Source organism: Corylus avellana, chromosome 5 (genome assembly GCF_965113065.1).
Source record: "Corylus avellana chromosome 5, dhCorAvel1.hap1.2, whole genome shotgun sequence".
NCBI lineage: Eukaryota > Viridiplantae > Streptophyta > Magnoliopsida > Fagales > Betulaceae > Corylus > Corylus avellana.
Window position 1 is genome coordinate 15226457 of NC_142494.1, and position 16075 is coordinate 15242531.

The 16075-nt window shown below is 35.9% G+C and overlaps 1 protein-coding gene across 1 annotated transcript; it reads left to right on the plus strand.

Moving 5' to 3' along the window:
* Nucleotides 1–2318: 2318 nt before the first annotated feature.
* Nucleotides 2319–4696, plus strand: GPAT1 (glycerol-3-phosphate acyltransferase 1). Its single transcript, XM_059594243.2, has 2 exons — nt 2319–3080; nt 3700–4696. Exons 1-2 carry the CDS (start codon nt 2385–2387, stop codon nt 4567–4569), a joined length of 1566 nt encoding a protein of 521 aa, XP_059450226.2. The 5' UTR covers nt 2319–2384; the 3' UTR covers nt 4570–4696.
* Nucleotides 4697–16075: the final 11379 nt, after the last annotated feature.

Sequence of the window (16075 nt, forward strand, 5' to 3'; positions counted from 1 at the left end):
TTTCTGAGTAAAAAATTAAAAAAACCAAGCATCCAAATGAAGTGATGCACAATATATGCATGATAATCAAACACCCAAATCAAATGATTAAGACTTCACCAAAATACTAACGCCAACTGCATGTATTGAAATTGATTGATGTATTTTTTTTTTGTGACAAAAAAATCATGCAAAACTCGAATCTGGCTGTTTTGGCTTCGGCCTGACGTGGCATGCCAGTGTCCCAGCTGGCATCTGGGAAAATGAAAAGTCTTTAAATTGTTTTGGTGGATACTGTTGGGAATTCAACTACCTTTTAGGCAGACAACATGGGAAACTGTTGCGTGCATGCCAGCGCGCGGATCACTCCGTGATATAATACTCTTAGATCAACGGCTGTGATCAGTTAATAGTATAAATTACTAGTATTGGGAAGACACGAGGAATAACTGGTCAATTTTTTTATTATAAAAAAAGGGAAGTCAAAGTAAAAAAAAAAAAAAAAAAGTAGTTTGAACTTTAAAAGTTAAAGTTTGACCTTGAAAAGTGATTAAAAAAGTCAATCAATCGGATGGTGCCGGTGATCTAACTCTGGATTGGTCCGTCAGTTTGAAAAATTGAAATCCATTGAAGATCCCCCGCTTATTGATAAAGCAGGAGGTCTCCAATGGTATGAATTGTGCACACATTCCAATGCTAAATGACAACCGGCAAAAACAAAAAGCTACATAAATGAAATGAATAGCATTTTAATGGAAAAAAATATAAAAAACACCCTCAAATTAATGATCGTTTGCGATAGGCCAGATAATGTTAAAAATGTATTAAAATAGTACCTCATCAAACTATTAAATTATATCAAAAACACCACATTTTTTACTATATATTCCTAGAATAATCCTATTCTTTTTAAAACTAAAATAAAAAATAAACTAAACTATTTTTAAACATAAGAAAATAACCCAAGGGGATAACAAAAAAAAAAAAAGAAATTAGAATAAATAAAAAAATTAGTCATTCTAGTGGACCTAAATTACAAATTGCTCGCACAGTATAAAAAATGTAGATCAATGCAAAATCAAACCATGTGGTTGGCCAAAATTACAAATTGATTCATGTAGTATGAAAGTCTATTCATGGATTATTCTAAACAAATTATTTATTCCTTAGAGTCAAATTTTGTTAAAACATTTGGTGAATTCTATTAAATGTCACATCAATGCCAATAAAAATGGCGACATGTATAATTCTTAATAAAAAAAATATAAATATATTAAGCTAGATTTTTTTATATATATTTTTAGTTTTTTATTTTATTAATTTTGTATTTTAGTTTTTAAAAGAATAAGGATATTATAGGAATATTAAAAAAAAAAAAAATGTGGCCCTTGCTTGTAGGTAATTTTATGGGCTACTTTAACACCTTTCAAACATCATGGGGCTCTTTCAAAAACCGCTGTAAGTTTATGGAGGTTTTTTTTTTAAAAAAAAAAAAAAAAATTCAAAAATGCTTAACTTTCATTTAAAAAAGAAAAAATTAATGTGGTTTTAAAATTATTATTAGATTAATGATCCAACGATAATTTTATAAGTCAAATCAGTTTTGGAGAGACCCAAAAAGAACATGGAAAAAAAAATTTAGTGTGTTTGGCATTGCGATTTTGTAAACAAAAAGTATAATTTTAAACCAAATCACAAAAAATAGATTGTTTGAAATTGTGTTTTTAAAAAATTGCAATTTGAAAAAAAAAAAAAAAAAAAAAAAAAAAAGTATTTTCAAATCACAGGCAATGGGGTACTTTTTTGAAAATGCATAATTTTAAAGACTAAAACTCTAATTTTACCGAACGTTTAACTACGTTTTTAAAAATCTCATTTTCAAAATTGTACTATTTTTTAGAACACCTAAGCTAAATACAAAGTACCCTCATTTTGATTGTATAAATTCAAAACTAATACATCTAATACTAACTTTATATATACAATTAAATACACAAAATTTAAATTCCACCCATAAAATAAATATTATCCATTAATTCTAAATTGAAATCCTACTTAATTCGAGGTAAAAAGAGGCAAATTTTGAGACCTCAACACCACTCGCAAATACGGTGACCAACAATTCAACCAACTTTACTAGCGTCCAAGGAACCGGCAACATGTTGCGGGCATTTGCGTAAAGAACGTGTTGATTTTTATTTAATTTTCATTTGAAAAAAACCAAAACACGCTAAGAGGAAGAGGGTGCAATTAATGCCGGCGGTGTTGCTAACCGAATGCTCTGGTCAACTTTCCCTCACTATAAATACCCTCTCCTTCATTATTCCTCCAGACCCTTCCACACGCTTCTTCTTCCTTCCTTCTTCCTTCCTCCTTCCTTCACAGAGAAGATAGAAAAGCAAAGCATGGCTTTTCCAATGGTGTTTCTGAAGCTTGCCAACTGGGTGTTGTACCAGCTTCTAGCCAACTCATGCTACAGAGCTGCAAGGAAAGTGAGAAAATCGTCACAGCACCTTTCTTTGTTTCCCAGCTTGTCAAAATGCGGGTTAGACAAGAGGGGTTCTCACACATTGGTCTGTGACATCCAGGGAACCCTCCTCAGGTCACAATCCTTCTTCCCCTATTTCATGTTGGTTGCCTTCGAAGGAGGCAGCATTGTGAGAGCTTTTCTCCTCCTCCTCTCATGGCCGATTCTGTGGGTGGTGGATTATGAGCTTAAATTGAGAATCATGATATTCATATCCTTCTGCGGGCTGAGGTTGAAGTACATGGAAAGCGTTTCCAGGACTGTTTTGCCAAAGTTTTATCTTGAGAATATCAACTTCGAGGCTTACAAGGTTTTGGCTTCGACAGGGTCAAAGGTTGTCTTCACAAGTGTTCCCAGAGTTATGGTGGAAGGGTTTTTGAAAGAGTATTTGGGTGTTGCTGATGTTGTTGGGTCTGAGTTGCAGACAGTTGGGAGATTCTACACAGGTTTGGTGGGTGAGTCTGGTTTGCTTGTAAAGCACCGAGCCCTTAAAGAGTATTTTGGAGATGCAAATCCTGATATTGGGCTTGGAACTTTAAGCCTCCATGACCATCTCTTCATCTCCCTTTGCAAGGTATTCTAAACCCTACTTTTTTCTTTCTTTCTTTTTTTTTTCTTAAGCTAGAAATCTTTTGTCCTTTCCTTTTTGTTTTTTTTTTTTGGGGGTAGGGATGGGGGGAGGGGCGTCGGTTGGGGGGAGTCTTAGGTCATTTGACCATTGTATTTTGTTTCTTCCTCAGGTGACCCTTTAAGGCATTTACCTAACTAGTTAATTAGCTATTTGATGTACTTGGGTTTGATGGGCTTCATCTATTTCTTTTATTTAACTAATAAACTAATTAATTTATCAAATCCATCTCATATGTTTGACCCATTATCTTTGCATGAGTAATGATATTAATTAGTAAACTCTTATACGATTAAGATGACGTATTCTTACAAATACTGATTAAGGATAAAATTTTAGTGGCACATCATTGACAAAACATTACTCTTTTTTCGGCCAATGGCCTTTCTTTTGTACTTAAAAATAGTCTTTGCTTTAATTAAGGCAAGGATTAATGGGTGCATATATATATAGTACATTTCATTTAAATTCTTGTTGGGTATATCAAACTCTTTATATATTTTTCTAAATTCTTGTTGGGTATATCAAACTCTTCATATATTTTGTATGGTGTTTTAACATGCAGGAGGCTTATGTGGTGCACAAGGAAGACATCACAAGCTCAACAATGATGCCAAGGGAGAAGTACCCAAAGCCTCTCATCTTCCATGATGGAAGGCTAGCTTTTTTCCCCACCCCATTAGCAACTCTATGTATGTTCATGTACCTCCCACTTGGAATCGTCTTAGCAATTTTCAGAATCATTGTTGGAAACTATCTCCCTCACAAGTTTGGCATGATGTTGGGGTTTTGGAGTGGTGTACATCTTGAAGTCAAAGGACACAAAATCCCTCCAAAATCAAATCATCACCAAAAAGGAGTTCTCTATGTTTGCACCCACAGAACCCTGCTGGACCCAGTTTTCCTCAGCATGGCTTTGGGAAAGCATTTGACTGCAGTCACATACAGCCTAAGCAAGATGTCTGAATTCATTTCCCCAATAAAAACAGTGAGATTGACAAGAGACAGAAAACAAGACGCAGAAACCATGCAAAGGAAGCTTAATGAAGGTGATTTGGTGGTGTGCCCTGAAGGAACAACATGTAGAGAGCCATATTTGTTAAGGTTTAGCTCTTTGTTTGCTGAGTTAGCTGATGACATTGTTCCTGTCGCCATGAACAGTCATGTGAGCATGTTTTATGGCACTACAGCAAGTGGACTCAAATGCCTTGATCCCTTGTTCTTTTTGATGAACCCTAATCCTACCTATTATGTCCAAATCCTTCCAAAGCTGCCCAGGGAGCTCACTTGTGCAGGGGGGAGATCAAGCTTTGACGTGGCAAATTATATCCAAAAACATTTGGCTGATGCTTTAGGGTTTCAGTGCACCACTCTTACAAGGAGGGACAAGTACATGATGCTTGCAGGGAATGAAGGAGTGGTCAGGAAACCCTAGTTTGAGAAATTTTTTTTTTTTTTTATATATATCTTTTTTTTGGTTGTGAACCATATATTTTATTTTCGACCACAAAACCATATATTTTTTTTTTTTTGTTTTTGTGAATTATATGGTATTTTTGTCATCTCGCCATTGTGTGTGAGATTTATTATTATTATTATTATGCTGACTTATGATCAGCATATGTATCTTTTGCATCTTTTTCTAGATTTACGTACATTCATCTCTCGACCATATACAATGTTCTGATTGGAAAAATGAACGGTTAGATTAATAATTCCTGCAATCAATTAGCAACTGTTGCTTGCTACGAACTTGAGTTTCATTTGTGGTGGGTGAGCAATAAATTGCTGATACCCTAAATTGGCGCAATCTGCTTCATTTGAGGACCATGCACAACTTTTTCTTTAGTGGTAGCAGGGGAAAATTAATGCGTGCATTGAAACTTCTTAGACAAAATAATTTAAGAAATTAGGTCAAATTTGCTTTTGTGTGACAATTTTTTTTTTTTTTTTTTTGAGAAATGTGTGACAATTATATATATATATATGGAAAAAGTACACTTTACCCCTCCAAAATTTGGAACGATTTTCAATTCAATTTTCAATGTTTTAATTTTTGCAATGCACCCTCCCAAACTTGCAAATTTCTTTAAATTCAACCAATGCCATTTCAAAATTCTCATATTTCTCATAATTTATTATTTTTTTATTTTTTATAAAAAATAATTAAAATATATATATATTCGGGGTGGCCGTAGCCCCCCATTTGGCCATTTGGCCATTTTTGCACCCTCCAATTTTTTTTTTTTTTAAAAAAAAAAATTATGGGCAATATGAGAATCTTGGGATGACATTGGTCAAATTGAAAAAAATTTGCAAGTTTAAGAAGGTGCATTACAAAAATTGAAACATTGGTAATCGAATTAAAAATTGTTTCAAACTTTAGGGGTGCTAAAGTGTAATTTTTCTCATATATATATATATATATATATATATATATCACCAGTAAAAAAGCTCAGAAAAAACAAAAACAAAAAAACAAAACCGAAGAAAACTGTCGTTGAGCAAGCTCCGAAGGTTTCCTGTCATATTGTACTATGACTAATAAATGTGTATAGAAATATGGTTCTTCTTTACAACTCATAGGTCCCTCTCCTTCCTGTGTAACATGGAGGTGTCTGCATCTAATCTCATGGGGTTTAAGTTCTTCTGAACTGCATTGAATGATGTAAGAAATTGCAGTGCCTTGTCATTTTCATGCAGTAACCTTTAATCGCCGGACGTGCACTGACCGGAAAACATAAAGTACGGCCGGTGGCCTCTTGGGTACTTCATTCTGATTAAGGTAATGTTTGCGGACATCACGCGCTATCCGTTTCATTATTTTCAAAAAAAATATATATATATTAAAATATTCTTACTTTTTATTACTATTTCAATAAACAATTACCGTAAAATAAAATTTTTCACTTTTTCAAATCATCTTCTTACTTTTCCATGCACGTCTTCTTCTTTTTTTAATTTTTTTTTGATGTCAACAATACTTTAAAAAAGCATTGTTGTTTAACAAGCAAAGCCAAGCTTGCTCTTTCATATTTTTACTATCTTTTGTATAATTACCTCCCAGCTAAAAGCTAAGATATATGGTCCTTAGTTTCTTTATTATTGCTCTTAATTAACAAAAATATATTGTAATAGATTGATCAGTGATATTGTAATTTATTCTGATTATTATTATTTTAATAAGAAGTCTGAGGGTGGATCTCTATCTATCTTAAATAAAATATTTTTGAAAACTTGCAAGATTATAGGTGAGAGAGTACTCTTTATCTATTAAATAAATAAATAAATAAGCCAAAATTCTTAATACAACATGCATGATAGGCTCAAAAGCACTATTCTTATATGAAAAATTATTTGTGTTAATATTTTGTCAATATTTTTCTCATATTTTCTTATAAATTTAATAGATCAATTATTAATTTTGTGGAATCTATGTAAATTCACAAATCTAATAGTACGTTGATTTGTAAGATGATATAGGAAAAATATGAGCAAAATATTTACACAAATCATTTCTCTTCTTATATTATAACAGTGATGCTATAATCGCATTGATTCAGACTTAAGTATTGAATGTTTAAATTTAGTTGGTTTAATTTTGTTTCGAGTTTGAGCTTATTACCGAGATAAATTTAATGTTTAAATTTGGTTCATATATTTTATGAACAAACTTAGACTTCGTTTGTTTTGGCATAAAATTATTCTCTGAAAAATATTTTTGTATTTTCCGATGCGACCAAAAATATAGTCAAACCGGAACTATTTTTGGTTTGACCAAAAAACCATCTTTAGTTTCGGAAAGTGGTTTCTACTTTTAAATTTTGTAAATCATTTTTCAAGTTTGAGTTTGTCATTTGATCTCAAGCCGACAGAGCCGCTTTCTAACATTGCTCATTTTCCATACGAGCCAAACACTGAAAAATATTTTTTAGAAAATCATTTTTTTTTCTGAGATATTATTTTATTATCGAAACAAACAAAGTCTTGATTAAACTTTTTACAAGCTATTTAATTAACATAGTCATTTCTTATATATAGTAAATATCATCATTATTTGTACTTTTTCAAAAATGGATACTAATCATTATTCACTTAATTATTGTTAACATTTTATCATTCAATTTAATTAGATAATTTTTTTTATGCATAAACTTATAAAAATTAACTTCACCAACCTTATATCAGTGCAATATCATATAATTGACTATTTATATTGCTTATAACCTTATCTACAATCTTTCAATCCAGTTTCTAGTCTATATATACAAGTATGTTTTAGACTCATCTATATCAACACTGAGTTGCAAGGATTTAAACTATATTACATAAGAAAATGATTCATTTTATCTTCTTAGATACTAAATATGTTCTCACTATAAAGTTAAAAACAATGCCATAAAAAAATAATAAAAATAAATTACTAGAGTTTATATATGATTACGAACAATTGGATTCATTTATAGCGCCCTATATTACAGCTTTACACCTACGTACGTACCCGTTCTTATATATTTATGCCTTTTAGCCTACGATACCTTTGTTGGGTCATAAAAATAAAAATAAAGGCAATGTTTGGTGGATGGTATTTGTTTTTTGTTTTTTCTTTTGAAAAGATAGTTTGATGTAATATAGAAGTGAGAAGTGTATTTTATTAAAGGTTAAATACTAAATTAGTCTCTAGGGTTTCAGAACTTTATTTTTTCTCTCTTGGAGTTTCATTTTTATCACAGGAGGTCTTTGTGGTTTTGATAATAGACCAAGTTAGTCCTCCGTCAGTTGACCGTTAGTTGACTTAACGGAATTCCACTTGGACCAATCAAATGTTGACACGTGGCACCTACTTAATTTTTTTTTTTTTTTTTTTTTTTTTAAATATTGGGGGTGGCCGAGCCACCCCCTTTGGCCATGGGGGTGGCCAGGCCACCCCCATCTGGCTGGATGGGGGTGGTCGAGCCACCCCCTGGGCCGAAATGCCTTTCCTGCTTTCATTGCATCTGCCTCTGCCTTAGATGTTAGAGTCTCTGTCCCAACCTGTGCCTCCGCTGTCTACCCAATGCCTTAATATACGAGGAAAGTTGCTACGCAGAGCGTGGGATCAACTCCATCTTAGAGATTTGGAGGATCCGCAACTACAAGCTCTCGAGTGGCTCGAAAGTACTGCGACTCTTGCTTCTGAAGAGCGGCTGTAATTGAGATCCGGTGTCCCACAGCTATGCTAGTTCCTTAGGTATAACGTGTTTCGGTCAGCTTTAAAGGCCAAACTACCCCAGTCGCTTTTTTGCATGAGCCCTGTGGAGTCAAGTTACAAATGTCTTGACCGGAAGAGCGTCAATAGAATAGACCAAGAGTTGAGAAAGGCCTCGTTCCAGCAAGTGGATGGTGCTTGCTGCCTGAAGTCCAGTGGTTGCTCCGGCTAGAGATATAGTCGTAGAGACAGCTAGAGATTATGTGAAGTCCCCAAATCTGAGATAAGGGAGATCTGGCTAGAGATTATGTCTAGGACAAGGCTATTGATCTAGTCTAGTCTACCTTCTCTTCTTTAGCTTGAGTATATACCCTCCGCTAGATAGTCTGCTTTTCCTTTCTCTAGGTTTTGGGTGACTATTCCTTCGTTCTCAAATTTGTATTGATAGTTACATTTTAAGTGGTATTAACAATTATAGTGACAGTTACATTTATAGTTACATTTTTTATGAAAGCAAAAATAGTAGTGAAAACTAGAGTTCAAGTATAAAACCAAGCCCGGATGGTAGTGATTTAACTATAACAGAAATAGAAACAGAAAGTTCTAATGATCTAGATGTGACTACAAAATACAGGCATTTGTGGGTTCAATGCGAAAATTGTTATGGATTAAATTATAAGAAATTTTTAAAATAAAAATGAATATTTGCGAACGCTGTGGACATCATTTGAAAATGAGTAGTTCAGATAGAATCGAGCTTTCGATTGATCCAGGTACTTGGGCTCCAATGGATGAAGACATGGTCTCTCTGGATCCCATTGAATTTAATTTAGCAGACCGCAGGATCCATTGGCGTAATCCTGCGATCCCTGCGATCTCCTTGAGCAGGGCCCCGTAAGTACCGGAAGCTGCAAGCTATAGGGACTGAAGGGGGATAAACCCCCGTTAGGAGCTAGTATAAGCTAGCAAAGTGGAGAGTAGCTTTCTAAGCGGAGCGGAACGAAGCATTTTATAATTAATTATCATACACATGCGCGCGACAGATAACCGCACAGGAGCTACAAAGAGAGAAAAGAGCTAGGAGCTAACCCCCGGAGGCCTAAGGTCAACACGGAGACAGAAAGATAGGGAGACTTAAAGCCTCCCCCGGAGCCCAAAACAGAGCCAGGAAGGGAAACCCAAAAGAGCTCGTACGTAGTCTTATGCCTTTGTTTTTGTCTTCGCTCTTGCCTATGCCTTAGCTACCGGTGCTCCAGGTGTTTATGGGTAAACCAAAGAAAATAGATCGGCTTAAAGACTACGCCTGTGCTTACCTTTAATGGCTTTTGGATGACTCTAGCCTCTTGCCCTACTGATCTATGCTACCTCGTATGGATTTCATCTCTTGCTTGCCCAGGCTTTCTCGCTGCGTGCTTTTCGACAGGAAGCATCCCAACCAGCAGCTTAAGAAGGAGTTCCTGTGCCAATTTCATATCCTTTACCATAAAAAGGTAGTGCTCCTACCTTCCGGTCTACTGGTTATAGATCAATGGCTTACACCTCGTCCACGGGCTTTGGCTCTTTAAGTGATGACAAGGATGCTGGGTCAACTGTTGACTTGAATGCAGGGAAGGGGCTCGTACATGTTCTGCAGTACCCCCCGTGAATACTCTGCCGGTATGAAAAGTTCTTAATGTTAGTTGAGTGCCCGGTTCTTCAATAGATTGACCCGCAATAATACCTACAGCTTCTCCCAATTCGACCAGGTCGCCATGAGTAGGTCTTCTGCCATAACATAATTGGCAGATCCAAGCTGTACTCCTACAAGTAAAGGGGGTTCGAATAGATATTGTTTGTGTTTGAAAGGTTATGAATCGATTGACAAGTCCAATCCCAATATCTTGATTTCTAACGGCAATGCATCGTGGTCCCATATATATATCATCTGCTAATACACGACCAATTAATGTTTGGATAAAAATTCTTTCCGGCATCATCACATTTCGAGGACTCACAGAAATCCCTCTGATGGTACCACAATCTGGTCTACGTACAACAATGTGTTGAACTACTTCAACAAGTCTGCGTATAAAAGGGACTCTCCTTTCTACACGAACAGAACAAGGAAGAGAATTGACACCCGAAAAGAAATATCATATAAAGAAGGAATTAGTTATTTAATCCTATGGCCTCAAACCCTTGAGCTCATGGAAAAGCCTGCATAGGGATTTGCCCGTGGGTATTATATTATTTTTTTTTTGGATAAGAATTTTAGTTATAACTCGCCTAGTTACTCTGCTTATTCTGGGGTCTTTCTTTTTGATTTTTACTTGGTTGGCGGGGTCAGGCTCCTCTTCCTGTTCTATTGATCAGAAGCATCTAGCAGCGCCGCCCCGGTTTAGAACTCTATTCTAAGGGCTAAGGCTCCCCTTATCCCCCCCTCCCTTTCATTTCCCCTTGGCCGTGTGTGTGGGCCACACTTCAGAAAGGCCCTACGGGGGTCCTTCAGTTACTTGTGTGAGCTCGGGATGCTTTACTCCTAACCCCACAAGGTTCCGAGACGGAGCTTAACCTGAGTCTCGGTTAAGAACGGCGATGATCTACGTTTCACACGGCGCACGATTCCATGGGTAGTTTCATTCGACATCGTGATGGAGGACATAGCTTACGATCATCGGCTTTGATCATGCCACTAGGCATTTGATTAGGACATTGCACAATGATCCGAACACTTTGTCGCATCTCTTTAATACTGAGGAACAACGAACTTAAGGAAGCCGACTCTCGTTCTTTGGACCAACCTATGACCGAACAAAAATGGGTTCGTCACTCTTTTTTTTCACATACACCGGGAGAAAAGGTTACAATAGCAAGCCCCTCCCCAGCATGAGAGCCTCCAGGACAAGGGGGCGGCGGTCAACCATCCACTCTCGAGATTCATATTGATCAATCGATCTCCGCGTCCTGCCAGTTCGCGAAGTAGACTCACTCTACCGTGGGGCAACAAAGGCTGGAACTATTCCTGCCAAAAACAAGAGAGCTCCTGATCTCGGTATATTGTATAGGCGAAATGGGCACCTCAGGGTGGAAGGTTTTATTGATGCAGATTGGGCAGGTTCTCCTTTAGATAGAAGATCTACTACAGGGTATTGTACATTCTTAGGTGGTAATTTGGTCACGTGGAAGAGTAAGAAAGAGACAGTGCAGAAGCTGAGTATAGAGCAATGGCTCATACTGCTAATGAGCTGACATGGTTACAACATTTTCTTCAAGAAATTGGTTTTTCGGCTCCTACTCCTATGGAATTCTTTTTTGATAATCTGGCTGCTCTACATATTGCCTCAAGGGGGTGGCTCGGCCACCCCCTTGGAGCCTAAGGGGGTGGCCGAAACCACCCCCTAGGCTCCTCGGCCACCCCCAGTGGGTACTGGGGGTGGTTTCAGCCACCCCCATGGCCAAAGGCCACCCCCAAATGGCCAAGGGGGTGGCTCGGCAACCCCAGTCTTTTTTCTCTTTTTTTTTTTTTAAAAAAAAAATACTTTTTTTTTAATTAAAAAAAAATAAAAATAAGTAGATGCCACGTGTCAACATTTGATTGGTTCATGTATAATTCCGTTAAGTCAACTAACGGTCAACTGACAGAGAACTAACTTGGTCTATTATCAAAATCACAGGGACCTCTTGTGATAAAAATGAAACCCCAAGGAAAAAAAAAAAAAAGTTGTTAAACCCTAGGGGGGTCTGAAGTATTTAACCATTTTATTAATTATTGGGTGAGAAACGTTTTCTATAGTGTATACTTGCTTATTTTGCAGAAAATACAAGCATCTATAAACTTGCCTTCTTATCTATAAAAAATAATAATATTATAAAAGAGAATAATCGTATGAGCATCTCTAGTAGAAGAGAGAGATAATAGTAGTTGCGGTGCACCCATGTCCTAGTCAAGGTGGTTGTGCGGCCACCCTAGACTTCTTGTTGTAACTTCGTAACCACCTTGATCTGGCCAAGACAAAGGTAGCCGCTTGGCCATCCCTCCTTCAGTACTGATGGTGGACACTCGACTACTTCCTTTCTTTCTTTCTTTTTTCCTTAGTTTTTAATTTTTTTAATTAATAAGTTAGCCTTATACCTACAAAAGTTAAGAAATTGTTTATGTCAAAATATCCCTACAAGAAAAAGTTTTTAAAAAGTATTTTATATATGTTTAGAAAAGTGTTTTATGTTTTAATGAGTTTGAGAAAAATGTATTTCTATCACTAAAAGCAGAAAACACTTAAGAGGATACCTTACCAAAAGTAAAAGTAGATTTCTTTTTCCCATGGTACTGGTGGATCGCATTTACTATGACCCTGTTAGGAAATTTATCATATTTTTCAAGACCCGTAAGATGCGAAAAAATAAGAAGAAAGCAAAAATCAATCACATAGGACAGCAAGATTTAAGTGGTTCAGTTTAACAAGCTTACATTCACTGGCGAAGACAACCCAAAGAAAATTTACTATCAAAAGATAGAGTATAAAAATAATAAAGAGAAAAACACTCATAACCGCAAAGTCTCAATACACAAAAATCTTACTCAATATCAGACTCAATATGAAAATATGAAGCACAACAAAAAACTTTCAAATTGAAAAGATTTACGTCTTTTTTACTTCAGACTTTTTTTGGTAATCTATGGCAGGGAAACGGAATGTCCATCCCCTATTTATCAAGTATGCACCACATCGTCTCCAAGGGGTAACTCAATCGGCTGTGAACCACGCTTCATGAAGCGGAGGTCACTAATTTGAATCCCCCCTCCCCCTTCCCTTGTGTGGACATGTCAAAAAAAAAAAAAAAAAAAGTATGCACCACATCGCTTCATTTAAGCCACCCCAAAGATCAAGCCACGAGCTTGACATCAATGAAATAACCAAAACCATATGAGAGTGGGGGGCAACCAAGAAAGGGGGTGGGGGAATAACCTGGAAAGGGGAAGCAAACCATAAACATCACTTGAAGAAATTTATGAATCTCATAGAATGACCTTGACGGTAAGCAAAAACAAAATTTCCCACTCCTAACCAACTGATGATAAAATAAATAAGCATCGGGCCCAATAACATGCATAAAGATACTCACTAGAAAGGCAAAAAACGCCTAGGAGTCTCCCGCACACACCTATTGCACAATTATAATCCCACAACTTGGCAATTAATGTAATGGCCCGACTTGGAAAACAAGCTTAAAGCAAAAAATATCTGGATTTTCCCCGTGATGGTACTACTTGATATAATATCAGAAATCTCGCAGTAGAATAATATAAACACTAACAAAATTTCTTTTTCTTTTAACATCACAAACTCATCTCAATAAACATATGAGAGCTTTTATATGAATCTAATGTTTATGTGACGCTACTGACCTAAACGTTAGAGGCTCCCTCGCCAACTCCTGTGTCAGCGCCACTCCAATGATTATCTTCTTGTCTACAAGTAACCCATCATCCATCCAGCCATGCAAAAATTTGTTTATGCAATATGTTACACAAATTCACACGTCTTGAATTTGGTCTATCAGAGTAATCGTTTGTAACGCTTCCAAAACTGAACGGATTAATTAAATTCATCTTTGAAGGGTTACTTGCAATACCTCTAGTTCAATTAATTGGTAACTAACCAGGGGAAAGTGAAAATACATGGTCTGAGATTCTATTATCATAAATTATCCAATAGTATCATCAATTACAGACCCAATGCCTCTAGCAATATTCTAAATACTAGCCAAACCTGATACTGTGAGACATTCGCTTGGTGTCTTTATCCTATCGAACCTTCTCACTCTATATGCGGGTGACCTACTAATTTGCAAATAACTGCGTGAGTCCATGACATAGTAAGCAAATATTACAGCGAAGTATGCAATAAGCCTATAAGTAATAGTTTACAACTTGGAAAAGTAGATGTGAGTTTACATAAATATAAAGTGTATTATCTTTGTTACTATGCCATGAAAATGTAGTTTAATTTAAAGAAATACTGTAGCATAATTTCGGTAACAACCACTAATATTTAATGTAGGGAAATCATGCTATATATATATATATATATATATAGTAAATCATAGCTATCATTTATATGGTCTATCTAAGCCCTTAACCCCTTCTTGATTGGGTGGCTGCTGTCTCAAGGGTCCTATAATACAATACTAGTTCTCCAGATAATCATACGCATATTGTCCGCTTACTAGCAACCCAACCGAATCCGACCTTGGGTGGCTCACATTGCTAATGACGTCCACCTATAGTAACCACCATAGAAATAGGACTTTGCCGATCACAAACAACCATTAGGTCCAAAGCCAAACATAAACAATAAACATATTTTGACCATAGGGTTAAGCTTATGGCCATTATATCATACGTATCGGTACACCATGTCATACAATGTAATTATTGTTCATTTAGTTAACATTTATTCAACTTATAAAAGTAATAAGTTCAAAACATATTATTGAAAATGCATGCTTAATTAGCTGACGCATCGCATGTTTTTATTTAAAGCAGTTGTAAGTATTTACTTACCTTGTTTGTTTATCCTCAAATTTTGACATCTTGAACTCCTGTTACTGCGAAACATAGTCTAACATTATACACAGTACTTCGAGAATCCTATTTCATGCATGCAACGCTAAACCACCATTAGAAATCCTAATTCTCCATTTCTGGGTACTGTCGAACGTTTAGGTTTGATAACAAACATTTGGTATATGATGGTCAAACATTCGACCTAGTGCCATAAAACATTCGATAGACAGTGGAATGCATGCAAAAGTCAAAAAATCCTACCTAACACATATCAGTCTTAACCAAAGCCTCTAACAACTTAATAAAATATGTTAAACCGTATCAACGTGGTAATTCTTGAAAAACAATAGTAAGTTTATCACCTGTTGGAAAAATCATGGTTTTTCAAGAAAAATAAATTATATTGCATTTTGTGATATTCAAGGTTCGTAAAAATCATGGTAAATCATATTTACGAAGTATAAACAACGTGCAAAACGAGTGTGGCTCAAGGTTTACTTCAATGAAGATGGATCAACACCAAGAACACCTTTTTCTCTCTCTAAAATTGAAGTGCATGGGGCCCGGCCTAACTGTGATATGAAGGGTTGTGAGAGAGGATTTATACAGGAGTGGGTGGGGATTAGGCTGAATGAGGTGGCTAATAAGTTAAATTTGCTTTTCAAGTTTATCAAACACTCGACTACTATGTTCGAACGTTCGATGTACTATTGTACTAATGATTCTAGGCAGGGGTGGAACTAGAATATTTAGTTTGGGGTGCAAAATTTTTTTTAAAAAATATTTGGGAGGGCAAAAATTAATTTTTAAATGTATTTTAATTATTATATTTTTTCTTTTGGGGACCACCCCTTGCCTTCAGGGGGCTGAGACCCCTAAGCCCATGGGTAGTTCTGCCCCTGATTCTAGGGTTTCCATCAAACATTCGGTGGTCCATAATTGAACGTTTGGGGATAGGATTTCAGCGAACATTTCAAGTATTCTTGAATGAGTCAAAAATAATTAAAAATTGATATTTGGTCTTTTGCAAAAAATGATTTCTAAGCCGTTTTAAATAGCAGATCTTTTATAAAAAGTGATAAATATGAATAAATACATTTTTTAATTATTACTATACTTTATTCAGAGTATATAACTAAAAGGGAGGCTTCGAACTAATGATCTCTACTTCATGAGATGTAGACCAGAGATAATTGAGCTACCCCT